Consider the following 18,143-nt stretch of genomic DNA (forward strand, 5'->3'; position numbering starts at 1 on the left):
AAGAATGTACGGAACATTTCGTGTATTTTTTTATACTCGTACATTTTATACGTACATTTGATTAAATCGAGGAAAGGATCTCAATTAGCTGCAAAATTGATGAAAGCACGCGAGTAATGCGAAGGATTCTCCATCATTTGCTTATTAAAATTACATGACTGACATCGACATAAGCGTGTTAAATCTATCTACCTTGACAATCGATTATCGCGAAGTATGTCGTTTACAACGAAGTCGAGTCAGTTCTTTTCAAGCCAATATTCTAGCTAGATTATAGTCGAAATCTAGTATTTATCTTGATATCATCCATTCCCCTTAACTCATAGCAAGTAATATTATTACCGAAGGTAAATCAGTGTCGAATATTTAACGAATAAGTACGATATTAAGATACGCATATAACTGTAATGACATAAGATATATGGTGGATACACATAGGATGCATGTAATGTCAAAGTCGGGAGACAGCGAAGTGTGTCCCCGCGAGACATTTTTCCATCTGGACTTGCGCACACAACTTTATAGACACGCATATATACGCACTATACTTACGCACAAAGCGACCAATTTTCATCTTCCTTTATGTCAACTGCCTTTGTATCAATAATCGTGATAAAAAAAATATATATATATTCACTCACTGCATTTTCTCTTCAGATATACACGTATATGCACGATGATCGATAAATATCACTAAAAAGGAATGCGCCGGTATAAAGATTTGAATTGGTCACGTGTGCGTAAAACGCAGCGAATATGGCGCACAGTACGCAAAGATACTCAATCCTCGCGCGATGAATTTTCGACGCTTCTTTTCATATATACACGTGAATACGATTCGCGCCCTTATTCCGCATTACGCATATAATTTGATTATTCGTTTCGTCGCGTATATATATATATATATATATATATATATATATATATATATATATATATAATGTAATATGTGATAAACGAGATGGAGAATAAACGAGAGCGAGCCGGGAGAGTGCCCCGGCGGTGCCGACTGTACGGAGGTAGACTAGATTCGACAGTACGTGCTAGTATAAAGTGTCCTTTTTATATGAATAAAAGATTTTGTATGTCAATCTACATATATATATATATATATATACATGCATATCTTCGTGCGTCTCGTGTTTTCAGATAATCCATCATCCATCATCCTTCCTCGTTCCTTGGCGGAAACATTTTTTGATTTTAAAAGGTAATGATTTAAATCATTGCGAAGTTAATCAATTAAACGTGAAATTGAATAAAAAATAGTTTGCGATATATGAGAACATATATTTCCAATTTTAATTTTATACGTGTGAAGTAATATGTTTTTTAGATTATAATAATTAGATAAAAGTAATTATAAAAAATATTTAAAATATATCTTTTTTAATTATTGATATTTTAATAGAAATGAAATATATATATATATATATATATATACTATATTATTAATACAGAATGTTCAAGAATGTTCAAGAAATGAAGAAGTTGAAAAGATATAAATTTGTGATTTCCGTGATATTGCATATATTTATAAGTAGCAGTACTAGTACCATGAAATGGCACTAAGTGACGAAAAAATTCTATCCCTAGAACGTGTGTTGGCAACGCGTGTTTTGACGTACCATCAATGTGGTGTATTATTTTTCGGTATTCGCGCTAAGTGGGAGCATCGTGTGTTATTCGATTTTTGAGTTAGATAAACGGGAAATCGTTGTCAACGAGCGATGGAGGCCGGTGCGAGTACGGGTACTCGTACGACGCGATTTATGATGGAAGGCGTCGGCGCCCGTGTAATCCGCGGACCGGAATGGAAATGGGGAAAACAGGTTAGAATCGAGAGGTTAACCGTATTATAAATGTAATTTTTTCGAGATAACGTGAGTTTTCTGCTCTACGAGATTATTTCCGCAACGAGTATTTTCATGTTTCTTGTCTGTAACAGGGATTTGAAATTTTTTTTAAAGAAATTGCGGGTGCATAGGGATAATCCACTTTGCTATAAGGTTATTTTGATATTGTTCGTTTCACGAACGACAATCATTATTTTATTAAATTATTAAGATACCTTACGCATTTATTCAAACCATTATTAGATTTTATTGTATTGTATATAAAACATATATGATTTTCCAAAAATAAAATGTTAAATATATGCAACAGTTGGAGTAACATTCTTATTTTGAATCATATATATTTGACTGGCAAGCGATAGCCATCAATTTTCTTATTTTAATAGTAAAGGGAATAAAAAATAATTTATAATTATCTGTATTTAATAGGACGGTGGAGAAGGTCACGTGGGTACTGTCAGAAACTTTGAATCACCAGAAGAGGTTGTAGTTGTTTGGGATAATGGCACTGCAGCTAATTATCGATGTTCTGGAGCCTTTGATCTGCGTATATTAGATTCTGCTCCAACAGGAGTTAAGCACGATGGAACAATGTGCGATACCTGTCGTCAGCAACCTATTTTTGGAATAAGATGGAAGTGCGCTGAATGTGGCAACTATGATCTTTGTTCCATTTGTTATCATGGAGATAAACATCATTTGCGGCATAGATTTTTTCGCATTGCTACACCAGGAAGTGAAAGAGTTTTGCTAGAACCTCGACGGAAAAGCAAAAAGGTATGAATTACTTTTAATTTCAATTATATTTAAAAATTACTTTTTAAAATTACATTATATTTTTTATTATTTAATTTTTTGATACAGATTGCAATTCGTGGTATATTTCCTGGTGCAAGAGTTGTAAGAGGTGTGGATTGGCAATGGGAAGATCAGGATGGTGGAAATGGTCGTCGAGGAAAAGTTAATGAAATACAAGATTGGTCTGCAGCTAGTCCACGTTCAGCAGCTTATGTTATTTGGGATAATGGTGCTAAAAATTTGTACAGAGTTGGTTTTGAAGGAATGGTCAGTATTATTTTAAGTGTTGCATTAATTGTGCAAAAAGATTATGTATTGATTATATATTTTTTATATCTAGGCGGATTTAAAAGTGGTCAATGATGCAAAAGGACAAACGGTATATAGAGATCATTTACCATTACTTGGTGAGCAAGGTCCAGGTCGAACAGGACCTCATGGTCTGCAAATTGGTGACCAGGTAATTATTCTCTATTTACGTTATTGTTTATTTTGCATAGAAAGTATTCAAAATATTTGATATAATAATTTTTTTCCTATGGTTATAGGTTAATGTTGATTTGGAATTGGAAATTGTACAATCATTGCAACATGGTCATGGTGGCTGGACAGACGGCATGTTTGAATGCCTTGGCACTACAGGAACGGTTGTCGGTATTGATGAAGATCATGACATTGTTGTCTCTTATCCAAGCGGTAATCGTTGGACTTTCAATCCTGCTGTACTTACAAAAGTACAAATACCCGTCCCTGTTACTAGCTCCAGTTCTGACAATCAAACATTTGCTGTTGGAGATCTGGTTCAAATATGTCATGATATAGAAAAAATTAAATTGCTCCAGCGTGGTCATGGGGAATGGGCCGAGGCAATGGCTCCTGTATGTATTTCAAAATAACAAACTAAAGTTTAATTCCATTTGTTTTTATCTCATACTCTCTCTCAAATTTTGCATTTGAATTTTTTCAGACCTTGGGAAAAATAGGTAGAGTACAGCAAATATATCATGATGGAGATTTGAAAGTGGAAGTCTGTAGCACATCATGGACATACAATCCCCAAGCTGTCACAAAAGTCGCTAGCAGTGACGGAAGTGTACCAGGAAACAGTAGTGGTGGTAAGTATATGACAAATTAAATCGATTAGTCATTTCATGAGTCATACATTTCTGGTTTAATATGGGTTATAAACTAGATATTGCTTTTTTCCAGAACGGTTGTCTGCATTATTAAAGAAATTATTCGAGACACATGTGTCAGGTGACGTCACCGAAGAAGTGGTAAAAACTGCGGCGAACGGCGATGTCGCTAAATGCGAAGAATGCTTAAAACGGCCGGAAGCCGATATTAACGGCGTATTTGCTGGTCACACCGCTTTGCAAGCAGCAAGTCAAAACGGTCATTTAGAAGTTATTAAAATACTTTTGCGATACAAAGCGGACGTAGAAATAGAAGTAAGTTATTCTAGTCGAGCAAAGATTTAAAATATTACATATATAATGGACTGCATTTATTTATATGTATTTTGAATACAGGATAAAGATGGTGATAGGGCTGTACATCATGCTGCTTTTGGAGACGAGCCAGGAGTTATGGCACTTCTCGCTGGTGTCGGCGCTGATCTAAACGCTCGAAATAAAAGACGTCAAACGGCTCTCCATATCGCTGTTAATAAAGGACATGCTGGTGTTGTGCGTACTTTATTGGAATTGGGATGTCATCCGAGTCTACAGGTAAGTACCTACAATTTACAATCGTATATATTAATACTAACATTTCTTAGGTTTCATTTCCAGAATGTTATATGTTTGTTCAGTATTTGTTATACATATATTATCCAAGAATTGACAACACGACTTGTGTATATATATGTATATATATATGTATAAAACAAAAAGTATTTTAAGGCATTAAAATAATCTTATTTCGCTTTTACATAGCGAACTTTATAATACTTAATAGTAATAATAATAATTACTTATAAAAAAGTAGGTTAGTTTAATAGAATTGAAGATAATGATAAAAACAATATTTTTATATTTCTTATTTGAAATTTTTATTTTATTTTTTTATATGTAAAAGCAAACACAATAAATAATATATTAATAATTACGATCAAAGAAATTGCACAGAGTTATCAGCTCCAGTGCGTATAGATTAAACAGTAGTTCTGTTTATACAGTTACGAAGTAAATCAACGACTTAGAAAACCGCGGGTTTATTGTAGGAGATTGTACCGGAATGAAATCTCGTGAAATATAACCGTAGGTAGAGGTTTGCAAGGTGGTGGCGGGCCGCAAGGGAGGATAAAGCGAAAAGGGTGGGGGTTGTTTATTTTATTCTTGAACTGTCTGAACGTGATATATTTGTGGTATTCCACCCTCCAATGATTTATACTAGTCTGAAACTGCGAACACCTTCTACTAGTTCCCCTTTTCCTCTCTCTTTCAACATCTCGCTTCGTTTCGCTTCTCATACCATTTCCGACGCTGCACGACTCTTTACCGCGCATGTAACGTGATAATAGTGGCTAAGTTCGTTTAATCCATAGTCAATTAATTTTTTTATTTTGCTAAATCTCTTGTAATCTCACATAGTACAAAGAAATTATCTTAAATATTTCTAAAGATTTTCTAATTTATGATTATTTACTTTTATTAAATTAAGAGAAGAGGAAAAAGTAGAAAAAATATCTCTGTCCGAAGTAGTTTTGTAAAATTATATATTACATTTGCACACACAAGAGAATTTCTGTAATATAATGCAATATGCGCGGTAGTCTACTCTTTTTTTTTTTTTTAAATCGAATGTGCAACGATATCGCGGCTTATTTGGAATAGAGGAAATAAATTTGAATTTGAGGCGCGAAGGAGACGTAATAAGGGCGAAAAGAACGGGAAAAGAGAACGAGAGGGCAGAAGAGCAAAGGGAAGGGAAGAAGAGTGAGTGTTGTTGAAAAAAGAGGAAGATTCCAATCAGGATATATCGGCATATATATTACCCTCCTTGCCTCGATATTTGAGAGCGGTACCCCTACAGAGCTGGCGGGTATAACCGCACATAGCTATATTTTATTATTGATGGTTCCGGGAATGCCTGGTGAATTTTCCTTGCGTTCAAACGGTCAATCGTGCGGACGTTTACTGATATCACAAATACTTAAAGCCTTCGCACGCTACAAACCCATTTTCTTATATTTATTTCACGAATCCGATTTATTTACCTTCCGCTTTTCGCGCACGCGCGTATTTATTTCCGTATTTCAAATATTTCCCGTGAAGTAAAATATAACATATTTCTCTCTCACGTAATTTTACATCCATTTCTCTCACCACTTTTAAAGACCGACGCAATATCTGCTTACAAGCACTGGATACGCGAATGTGAATTAGTGTTAATTCACCTTTGTTACACGGGTATCTCCTCATTTGCAGGAGACTTAATTAATTCAGTTATCTGCCTCGAGGAAGCCTCGAATTCCACCTGCGTTACGAGTGTCGCGGGATTGTGTTTGAGAATACGTGTTGCGCATAATCAAGATGCGTTGTGTATTTGGTACAGCAACGGGGTATAACACTGAATTCCCCTATTTCTCTTCGAAACAATTCGAACCTGAAGGCACGACTAGAAACATTTTCTACTATAACAACATTTACGTGCTTGGCATATATTGATGACTCTCTGCTATTTTTATTTTCCTTTCCTTGCAAAAAGGAATAATTTTTTTACATAATATACTAAAATTGTATTCTATATTAAAATTAGTTTCTACAGAGAACTTTCAAGATCTTTTTCTGTTTATAAATTTATTTTATTTTATAAACATATGATTTCTGAAGCGGTCTTTTGATATATAGTTTATAAATAACGACAAGAATTTGTTAGTGGGTTAGGGTCATGTAAGTAATCATAGTAAATTATCGCGAAAGCTTTTTCTCTTCTCGTAATATCCGCCAATAGCTTAGAGAAGTAATTAAGAAAGTTAGGCAATACCCCCTCCTCATTTTCATAATCACCGGACAAAATGGTATAAATTAACAGTAAACGTAAATCAACGATGTTTTTACGCGGTGCAGGTTGTATTGCGACCATCGTGAAATACCGTTCATATATTTCATCAGGTCGGAGGCATAAGGCTTGCGAAAATATGCTTGCATTAGCGCTCGCTGAATTACGACCCATGTCTGTTTCTTCTCAGCTACGCTCTCATTCCGCACTTACAACCGGCATTTACATAATTGCACTTTTTTTTTTTTTTAACCGGCGCGAAGTTTCATAATGAGAAATAATTTAAAAGAGTGCTTGTCTTGTCGAAACTCTAAGTTTTTAAAGAGCATAATTATTGCGTTAATTTTTTTCGAATTTTTTGCAATGTAAAATCGCAAAGCTATATATAATTGTTGTACGTTTATTCTCATGCGAAATTACTATAATTTTTGTTCGATCATGCCAGCAGGCTATTTCATGGTAATCTTATTTTATTCCGTCGCAAAAGTTTTCTAAAAGAAATTCTTTTTTTCCCCTTGCCACGCCGAGAATATATACTTTTCGCGAAGGAATAAAATTTCAACGATCACGTACGTATGTACCAGACAAGAAAGGCAGACTGCCGCGTTCGGCACGTGCGCGAAATTCCGACAAGTCGATCCGACAATACCGATGGGGGCGGCGGGTGGGGGCGGAAGAGCGAGGGGAATTTTTGCGATCGCGCTATCATCCTGTCTGCCTCGTTGAAGGATCGGACTAATCGAAATACCGGACGTCTTTGGAGCTGTACGTGTGTAAGAGTGTGTTCCCTCCGCGTGTGTAGCAACCCTTGCTACCCGTTAAAATCGAGCTAGTCATCCTTATGGCTTCCGATGTTCATTTCGGGATATCCGAGGAAAAATATCGAGACGAACGTCCGACCATAAAGCTTTTATCTTTGAGATCGATTGTTCGTACATTTTCCCTTCTTTCGAGACCGTGCGATTGAAAGGGAGATAATTTAAAAAATGATGCGAAAAGAACGAGAGAGTAAATTTTTAATTTATTGACGAATTTTATTTTTAACGATATGCGCGCGTGAATTTTCGATAATATTTGTATCGCGACAGGAAACCGATTGTGCTCGCTGTGACGCTGTAGAGGTTGTCGGTGGCATGTATCGCGCGAATTTCCGCCAATGAGGATTAATCGCTTTGTAGAAACTGCGTCCTCTCATGTACTCTGTGCAACTCTATCCCTCCGACATGGCATTCCAACCGAGACCACTCTGTTTTACGAGCATGGCCGGAATATCGTGTACACGCCATAATCGAGGCCGATAGCGTTCGTTACAATTTAACCAATATCGTCGAATAAATGTCCGAAATAAATCGTAGACAATCCAGACTATGCAAGTTCTGCAGACGCGCAATTCGACCGAATACTATCAATGACGCTTTGATCGGTTACGGGAATCATTCGTTCCAATATTAGTACGGTCGAACCGTGGATGGAGTCGCACAATTTAATACGACCAATCTTCGTAGAACGTTTCCTTCCAAGTTGCGCGAGTGATGCAATTCGGGTAGCCCTTTATCCCATCGTGCGAATAATGCATTTAATCGAACCCGGTAGTCTTTGCACCGGCGCGACCTGTCTTCCATAAGGAAAAGTGATTCGTTTCGAAGCAGCGATGCGCTCCACGGGGGGTTTGAAATCCGAGGCTGGAGAAAAGAGTGCCTATATAGAGTTCCGTGTATGGCCCCCATTACAAATCCAATACCCACCTAGTCTGACATATATATATATATATATATATATATATATATATATATATATATATGTATATGTATATATTACACGTCTTCTTCTTTTGCTTCTTCATCTTTCTCCTCTCTTTTCGATCCATCTTGATGTTACCGCCTATACCCGCATCTTGGCTGTGCTATAAGACATATTCGCTGACAGTGACAATATTCCCCCCTCGGTGCTGCAGACTCGACAGAAGTAACGCTCTCGGGTTATGCATTTGCGCAGAGACCGCCTATTCTCTACGAGCGATCACACCGATATTTGATCGTTTGCGAACATAATCCGGTATTTGGAATTTCTGTGAGCGCCTCACTGTATTATATTACATGCACTACGTAACGCGCAGCATTAGTTTATATTATACTACTTTATTTTGTAATTTTTTCTCATTTATATTTTAATGGCGGCATAAAAAGCTATTACGTTTATATAGAGTTTGCCTTTTATCTTCTTTTTTTTTTTTTTGCTTTCTTCTGTCTCACTGATTTTTCCATTATTATTATGGAACATCTCGTTCTATTCTCATTTCGTTTCAACATATTCTTCACTGTTATCCTATTCATCTCTCGATTAACTATTCTTTGTTATTTTATTGTTCCGTATTTTTATTATATTCCTTCTATATTGTTAGCGTTTAATCAAGAGCATATAATTTTCAGAAATATATATATATATATATATATTTTTTTTTTTTTCAATCTGATATCTTAGAGAGAATAAATATTTCATCTATATCTGTCTGTGTCTACATAAAACGGAAAGCCGTTGGGAACGATGCGAATCGTAGAATCTAGAAGCTCCTTTTTCAGAGAATGCGAATGTACTTCGAGATCTGTGCAGCTACCTTGTGCTATTCCCAGCATGCATTGCTATTCGCTTCCTTGCCGAATAGTAAACTAGCTCGTTGGTAGTCGAAAAATGCCTCGGTCCCAGGCCAATCCCTCAAAAAGAACATTGACAGAGCGTTTTAAATAAATACTTGAATAAATTCTCCGTGTAAGCGGATTTAACACTTTGCTTTTACAGCGTAAGAATCATGTCTCGTATATGCATTCTTGCATTCTGCATGCATTTTCGTGAGCGGAATATCGTATTAATTGTGTTTTTTGATACGTTTGTAGCAAAATCATAAAAATCAATACCTGTATATTTGTTATTTGACTTTTACAGAATCGCGAAAGTTTTTTACATATCTTTTACGGATCTTTAAAAATTATTTTAATTTTCGCGAAATCTTGCTTTGTAATTTTCGCTTTGGATCGTATAAAAAAACGAATGTAATCCACACATATCTCATCGACGGTTAGTTCGCGTCGACATTTTTCGACAAAGTTGTGCTCGTATGTATTCGGTCGATGTAAGGGACTATGACAAGAGCTTATATGTATGACATGGTTGGTACGATGTCGAGCTTGGAACGTCGATAGAAGAGGATCGTAAAACGGCGAGCGTATTACATTGTTAGTAGCGAAGCAGGCAGAGTACACGTTGATTATTTTTACAGTTACGGTCTATGTTCCGTGATCCGAGACCGCGCAGGTTAATAGGATAAATGTACAAAATGGCTCGGTGAAAGCGTTTTAACGCGTATATATATCTAACTATTAAATCAATCACACAATTTATTTATCTTGTGCATGTGATTCTTATACTAAAAAAAAAAAAAAAATAAAAAATAAAAAATAAAAAAATTGATTGAAAATAATGAACGAATTCTGCGATGCATCTGGTATTGATCATCGCGCTGTTTGGCAATTATAGAGTGGACAGTGTTTCTCTGCCGCTGCGATAAACGGGGTGGATCGCGATGCTATTTTTCTATCTTCCGGCGAAAAATGTGTCGGAAAATGTTCGTTAAAGGTCGCAATAACAATGCGACTCGCGTTGTTCGGTGAGACATTAAACTTGCCACGGCGATTAAGGAGGTAGAGCTCTCTCCGGCGACAGAGGCAACATAGGAACAAGAAACAGCAACAAACTCTTAGCCGGTACCTGCTGTACTCAAGTACTTAGGCGGAGAGTCCCTCCGTGGAATGGCGACTGTGCAAGTGACGGGCTGCAGCACTCAACCTCCAAAACTTAAGCGTGTTTATGCTAGCCCCGGCCTCGCCACTTGCGGGTCTCTGAGGGGTGATTCGGCAGCTGCCTCCCAAGGATTAGCACAGGCTCCTTCGGGACATCGCTCTGATAATACGCGAGTAGTTTTCTCGTAAACAAGCCTTGTAATAACCGCTTTTTTGCGCGAAATGTATTTTGCTTTCGTTAAGTCGCAATAAAAACGAGTTTAAATCTTTATTTTGTCAACTACATACATCAGTACGACTCATATAAAAATTGACTCGCGGCTCGTTAGACACACGGAATTAAATTAAATGAAATGTCAATCTTGACAAGTCGATTCGTCCACGGGCAAGTGAACAATAAGGAGCTGATTTCGAATTGGTGAATAATTCTCGATTCTCCGATTATAGACCGTGATAGTGATGAAAGTTTCGGATGTAACTTCTGATACAATGACAATCGGTATTAACATTCAATATTCCACAGTCGTAAACCTGCAGCTATACCTGCAGCGACTTTCCCTTCGTTACTTCTCCCTTGCTATTTCTCTCCTCTCCCTCTCTCTTTCCCCGTCCTTCGATTTGCTTAAGTATTCGTAAGCGCATCTACGTGTTGACGTACGTTTGTACAGCTTTCGCGCTTTTGCGTATTAACGCGGCTTGACGCGAACTCAACGAAGTCTAGAAAGTTAGCTCGTAAATTCCGCCTGATATTCGTACACGAGATGCGCTATAGCTCGCGTTATCGATGATACTAAATGAAGGCTTGTAACTTTGATAATAAAATTTCGCAATCGCTTAACTCGACTGCGAGGTAACGCCCGATCTGGAATCGCGCGGTTGCATGGTAAAGACAAATATACGCGAGCATCGTTGCGTGGATGCGTGTTGTAGATTGTAAATTGACGTATATCATGTCGAGTAAATGGATAAATATTTGTAGAAAATTGTGAGATGTAAATTGAATATTTTCTGTAAAAATGAAGTATTATATCATGTTGACGAGAGCGAGTTTTATGTACAGACATGATATTTGTGATAGCCTCGAAGCCTGTTTTGCATGCTTCGCGTGTTGTTCTAAAATGTATCGAGGCAGATTGCCTGAAATAACAATGGTATCAGGAGATAAAGTATTACCGTCCCGGCCTGCTGGCGTTGTTCTATCTTTCTTCCCTTCCGTCCCGCATTTTAACTTTTTCCTACTCTCGCTTTGGAATTATTCCGAATCTTTTTCTTTGCGCTCACGTGATGAAAAATTAATATTCTTTTGCTAAGAGATTTCTCCATCTTGATACATCCTTGATACTATTGCACTATTTTAGTTGCATCATTTATTTGTCCGTATTCAAAAATAAGAGGAAAGTGAATAATATTATTCTCAATTTTTCTCGATTTTTTCTCTCATTCTCTGTCAAGTACCGTGAATATTAAAATGTATCATATTTTTTCTTATTGCAAAATATAAGTTGCATAAAATGTACTGATTTGTTTAGTTAGGACAATTATATATGGTACTGAGGTTTACGATTTCATCTAATACTTTCATTTCTACTCAGTCTTTGCTTGATATCTCGGCATGATATAATATCGCTACGTGACAGGATTTACTCGCGTGTCAGACGTTAAATGTTCCATTGCGCGTATCTTTAACGAGGTTGGGGCAATTTGAGTGTTTTACAGTGCTTTATATTCGCCTTTCGAATTTCCTGGCAGAATTCGTGCAAGTAATCAAGTTTTATAGACACGAACACGATTTCGCTATTCATTTCAGAATGAGGCAATTTTGCGAGGTAAATAACGCATTAATACCCTCATATTAGATTCAAATCAAGTTTTCGTTAAGCCTCATATTTTTCATTTGCGTATCTATTTATTTAATTTAGTTGATAATAATTATATATTATTATTAATATTATTATTATACATTTATTTCTGTTTACGATAAAATTTAAGATATTTTTCCACAACATCTCTACGTTCAAAAGTCATCCTAATATCTTGATTTATGCATATATGCGCACCCATATGACACATAAAGTGTAAAACACGGGAAAAGTTTTTAAGGACTTTCCCGTTCAACGTCGAAGAAGTTTATTTGTCTTTTATGTGCCTTCGGAGTCTCGTTGTTCGGGCACTTGTGCCACACGGTCAAAAGTAACAAATGTCCCGGTGTAAGTATACATTCTCATACATGATAGAAAAATGGATAATAGCGACACGTAAGATTGATAGATATTGCAAATACTTTGCTTGATGATTCGTTTTTACATTCAATTCTATGAATATGCCACGTATACTTTAATACTTTATTTACGGTATATGTAAAGTTATATTTAATTTTCTTTGTGTTTTTAATATTGGAAAAATGCATTTTTTTTTTTTAAACAAAACGTGTATAACCGACATCTTGAGATTATAGTTTCTATTTTTTGAGCGGTTTTTTCTCCCTCGCTGCATTCTTTTCGTTGGGATTTTTATAGCTCTCGTGAAAATATATTTCGCGTACTAAATCCTCGAGATAATAAATGTGCTCTTTTTCAAAGTATTGTTATATTACAGTGGAATATAAAAATTTACGCTCCTACACGAAATTTTTAAACTCGCAACTTTTGAATAGCGTTACGTCGCATTGAAGCTGGAAAGTGGAGAAGATGCATTATCCCTGAGGGGATAGCATAAAATTGTCATGTATGTTGGGACATCACTTTGCGATCGTTTCGCCACTTTGTAATCCGGGAACAACTGCTAAACACTTAAGAAGTTTACGTAGACATACGAAATAGCATCTTGTTTGTTAAATTTGCGACTCACGTGCCTTGTAGTACGTGCTCTAATTTAATGTTTCGCTATGAAATGCCATTGCCTTAATCATATCTTATCACGCAGTTTCTTGACGAATTTACGTGACTACGTTTTAATGATATAACCGTTGTTATAAAATGTTGGAAGTAATTTCATATTATAGATATTTGTAGGTTCACAATCGTTATTTTCCAAGCATCTTTAAATGCGCGACGCACTGTCTTCAACATTTTTTCACAAATATGCACGTTATTTGTTTATATATACTTTCGCATTTGACTTTCCTTTTCCATTAACAGTAAAGAGGACAGAAAATTCGGTGGAATGCAGCAAAGCGAAATAGCAACGCGCGCGGTTTTACGGGAGAACGAACATTTCGAAATACGCGTTAGATTATGACGACGGCGGGGGATAAAGCGGGGGGGTAAAAGCGAAATTTATATCTCTATCTTTCTTGTTTGCGACGGCGAAACCCGGGGATTAAACTAACCCCGTCGGCTTCTTCCTACATCGACTTCGCGCCGCTCGCTCCCATCTTCGATCCGGCGTCGTCTATCCTTAATAGGCCATATTATCTCCCAGCCGGAAAGCTTGGGTAATTTTAAAAGTTCCCTCGTATCGGCCTTATGGTGACGCCCCTGGCGCTTTCTCGGGGAATGGCAGATAAAAGGTGTGGCGGGAATGAGTGAGGAAACGTCGCGTGTGTATGCATGTGTCTGTATGTGTGTGTGTGTGTGTGTGTGTGTGTGTGTGTGTGCGTGCGTGCGTGCGTGCGTGCGTGCGTGCGTGCGTGCGTGCGCGTGCGTGCGTGCGTGCGTGCGTGCGTGCGTGCGTGCGTGCGTGCGTGCGTGCGTGCGTGTGTGTGTGTGTGTGTGTGTGTGTGTTTACGGAAAAGAGGATATCTGAAAAAGATATGCTCATATAGATTTTTTTTGTACATTTAAACAAAAATTGATTAAAATTAATTTTTTTACTGCACAAAAATCATCAGATGAATTTAGCGTACATATTGGATGACGCAGATTAATGCTGCCGGCGTTTAAATATATTCAGGATCAAAAATATAAAATATGTAAAAGACAAGCGTCGGAAAGTTTATAGCGTCTCTACTTGTTGAATTTTCCATTCAGGAAATGCGCGAGCTATATTTAAGATAAACTTTCGTCCAAACACTCCTTGTCAGGTAATTACATCTACTTTAAAATGCCGCGCAGCTCGCCGTGATACGCTAATGTCCCCTGGTCGGCAAGAAAGATTATACGTCCCATTTGTCTACATGATGTATCCCATGCTAGCGATAGTCCTTCCTCGTCGGGGGAGTCGCCGGGGGTTACCTCGCAAAAAGCGATACTAGAGATTCGTAGGCGGAGTGCAGAGATAGAAACGGCGTGTATGTCTGGTGAGAGGAGGGAAGGATAGGTCAGACATCTGAAGAAGAAGAGGAAGAAGAAGCAGTCGAGACGCGAAAGTTACCAGATAGCGCATCTTCTCGCTTGTAGTGAGCTACAAAAGTATAAATCAGAGCATACGCACGAGGCTTCTGCTACTCCGCCGACAATGTTTCTGCGTTATAATGTTTGCGCGCTTTTTTATTTTACCGTTATGTTTATATACATATACATTTCGCTTACTGTTGTTTGAAGCGGAGTATCAGACATTATTTTGCGCGAAAAACAACTTGTATTATTCTCTCTTCTTCTCTTCTCTCTTTTCTACCCTTTTTCCTTTCGGCATCAAATCTCTTTAATACTCTTTCTCTTATGTAGATCTTTTATTCTCTTTTGTTAAATATGTATTATCTTTTTTTTTTTGCTGTTGGAAGTATTCTCTTCTTCCAATTATAATAAATTCTTTTAAAATTTACAGAGATATTGTATAGTACTATAAAAGATCTCTTGAACGTGGAAATTGTTACAATGATAATAGATAATAATTTTAGAAGAATCCGAATAAATGTCGTCAAAGCGAAAAAGCTACCTTCTTTTCTACGTATATAAGACGACGTTCTTTTCAGTGAAAATTTAAAATTTCCGTTGATCCGTCGGGAAATTCTTTTCCTTCCCGTGGGATACGTTGCTTTCTTCGTTGTGTCTATCGTGTCAGCGGAATGAGAAGGGAGAAACATTTTGAAATGCATTGAACGTCACATACGAGGACAAATGTTATGTTGTTAAGCCCGAGTCAACGTCCAGGGACGCGAAATGTCGGCGAATCAACACTTTTCTGTCATATTTTATCGGGACAAGATTTCGATTCATAAATTTTCCACGTGATATGATATACGTCAGGTGGGTCGCATTAAAAGCAAATCTAAAAAAAAAAAAGAATATATCTTTGCTCGTCGCGGTTTACAAAAATAAAGATATTTACATTTACAAATGCGAAAATGATTGCACGATGATTTTTATTTCCCGAATGCATCGTCGCCATAACTCAACGAGGAGTACGAACGTTGATCTAGCGCGCCATTAGTTCCCGGGTGTCTAAACACTTTGGAACACAGTGGCAGATGGCAGACGGTATAAGCGCAATGGTACGTTTAACTAGGGCTTATCGGGAAGTAGGCAAGGTCCATTAATATTTCATTCACTAATGCGAGATGCTAGTTGAATACGACGTGCGTCTCATGTCATAACGCTAATCGTGATTTAGGTTGTCAAATACGACAATGTTATCATTTCTGTAAGGAGAAAGCTTTCAAAACTTTATCTTCCTTTAGTTAAGAAACTTTAACAAGGTACTGATATGTGGGAATATTCATTAGTTTTGTTTTTGAAATTTAACATTCTGCAAAATATCTTTTTATGCATGTTTCTCTTCAAAATCATATAATGGATCAGTGAAAAAAATTTCACCACATTTATCTGTCGCGTAATGGCAAATTTATAAAATGGTTTTTATCGATCGGCGATGTCTTTGGTCCTGCTCCTTTTTTCGTATTAACGTCGTAATGTTCGTTCCAATCTTCTCTTTATCCGTTCGACAGACTCGGCTTTTTCACTCTGGCGGTACTTATTTAGCCGAGACTTAACGTGGATTAATGCGTCCCTTACGGGGACGAAGCTCTGTACCAGTAGAATTCCCGCGTGGCCTTTTAGGTGACTTCCGTGGACGGCCCCCTGCACGCGACGACGTAAATTTTCGAAAGTTTCTCTCAGTTAAGATTTACCGGATCCATCGAGTCTCCCCGGAACTCTCTCCGTAGGTGCTGCTTCGAGTCGGCTCCGCCAACTTCTTCCGTATCATTTACCGAAGAAACGTCGTTCAACCGGCGATTCAAGTGTCATCGCGCTCTCTGACATGCATCATACACCGGCCGTTGCGCGCGGACGTATCTGCGAACTCTCGTGACTCCCGTTAGGATTCTTTATACGTGACTGCGCGCGAGGAATGACATAAATTGTCGGCAAGTTTCAGCGCGTTACACCCAGCAGCACCATCGCGATGTTTTCGCGGAAAACTTTCTTCTGGATTTTCTCCGCTCGTTCGTTCGGTCTGTCCGGACAAAACTGATGCGAGTTTCATTCGCAGGTCCACCGACTGTTGTTCGAGACTCTTCAAGCGCTCTTACCCTCGAATATCTTCTTTCAGGATACGTTTCACACTGAAACGTTGAGTGCAAAGAGAGAAAGTAGGGGAGAAGTGGTCGTTGCTTGCCGGAAAATAGAACGTTTCGCACTGAGTGAGTTACATAATAGTGTATCTAGCATCTCTACGACTTTAGCTCGCTATCTTGGTTTCTGTTCTATTGTTTCACAGATTTTTTTTTCAAGTACCATCATAAGTACATATTCATGTTTTTCATTCAATTTATAATTATATTACGAAATTCATCGCGAAATAAATTGATATGGAAAATTAGACATTGTTATCGAAACAGCCATATCATAAGTAAAATTGCTGAATAGCTTCCCGAAATCGGTTCTCGAAATGTTCTGCGATTTTGGATTTAATCGGCATTAGATTTGCACAATTTCACTAGTAATCTTAACTCGTTAGGGACAAGAGACCATTTAACGTCTGCATATATACATATATATGTATATGTACAGAGATAGAACGTGCTCTTGCACCTGTACATTGTCGTGCATTATCATGGACCAATCTCCATTCTCTATATTCCTGTTAAACTGCCTGCGGAACTCTACGTAATCTACGATTAGAATTTAGGTTACTGCCAACGTGGAGAGCTTTGCCAGATCGACGAAAGGGATCGACTCCACGTTTGCTTCTTCCTCGCTTCTCTGTCTCCGCGTCCGCTTGTCGTAAGGACGTTTGAATAAGATTGTCGTCGAATGAATAGCGTACCCGGATCAGGAATGAAGTGAATAGGAAAATCGAGTAAATTTTCGCGAATTCTCTTTTCCTCGATTTTTTCGGATTGTCCCAATGTGATCGCTGTTGCAAAAAAATCAACTGGCGAAAAACGTATGTAAAAATTAAAGTTTAAGAGAATGTATGTGAGATATTTTGAGATTAACGCATATTTATTAGAGATGAAAAGGAAGAAGTTAAATAGGTAAATTTAATAGATATATTTTTTAATATTTATATTTTTTTATTATTTATATTAGCCATATATGTATGTTTGCAAGAAAATTTTTAATGTCATACTGACAACTTGAAGTTGCTATATTAAATGTGCGATTATTAATTGTCAAAGCTTTTGTAATAAATCAGAGGAAGATTAAAGAGACGCGCGCGCACATAGACACACATAACAATAGTGCTGGCGCCAAATATATCATACGATCGGCGCCGTATATCTTTGTACGATTGATTGAGAAGTCGTGTGTATCTCAGAAATTCAACTGATATCATTTTATTGCGTAGTCAGTAACTATTGTAGTAT

The 18,143-nt window shown here is 37.4% G+C and overlaps 1 protein-coding gene across 1 annotated transcript in view; it reads left to right on the forward strand.

Annotated features, from left to right (window-relative positions):
* Positions 1–1,637: 1,637 nt before the first annotated feature.
* LOC126848604 (E3 ubiquitin-protein ligase MIB1) overlaps positions 1,638–18,143 on the forward strand; it is a 346,576-nt gene continuing 330,070 nt past the window's right edge. The window contains exons 1-8 of the mRNA XM_050589604.1: positions 1,638–1,832; positions 2,286–2,633; positions 2,721–2,921; positions 2,995–3,114; positions 3,203–3,532; positions 3,622–3,769; positions 3,864–4,105; positions 4,187–4,384. Coding sequence (XP_050445561.1) covers positions 1,731–1,832; positions 2,286–2,633; positions 2,721–2,921; positions 2,995–3,114; positions 3,203–3,532; positions 3,622–3,769; positions 3,864–4,105; positions 4,187–4,384 — 1,689 coding nt within the window. The 5' untranslated portion in view covers positions 1,638–1,730. The remainder of the gene's footprint in view (positions 1,833–2,285; positions 2,634–2,720; positions 2,922–2,994; positions 3,115–3,202; positions 3,533–3,621; positions 3,770–3,863; positions 4,106–4,186; positions 4,385–18,143) is intronic.

Source organism: Cataglyphis hispanica, chromosome 4 (genome assembly GCF_021464435.1).
Source record: "Cataglyphis hispanica isolate Lineage 1 chromosome 4, ULB_Chis1_1.0, whole genome shotgun sequence".
NCBI classification, from domain to species: domain Eukaryota; kingdom Metazoa; phylum Arthropoda; class Insecta; order Hymenoptera; family Formicidae; genus Cataglyphis; species Cataglyphis hispanica.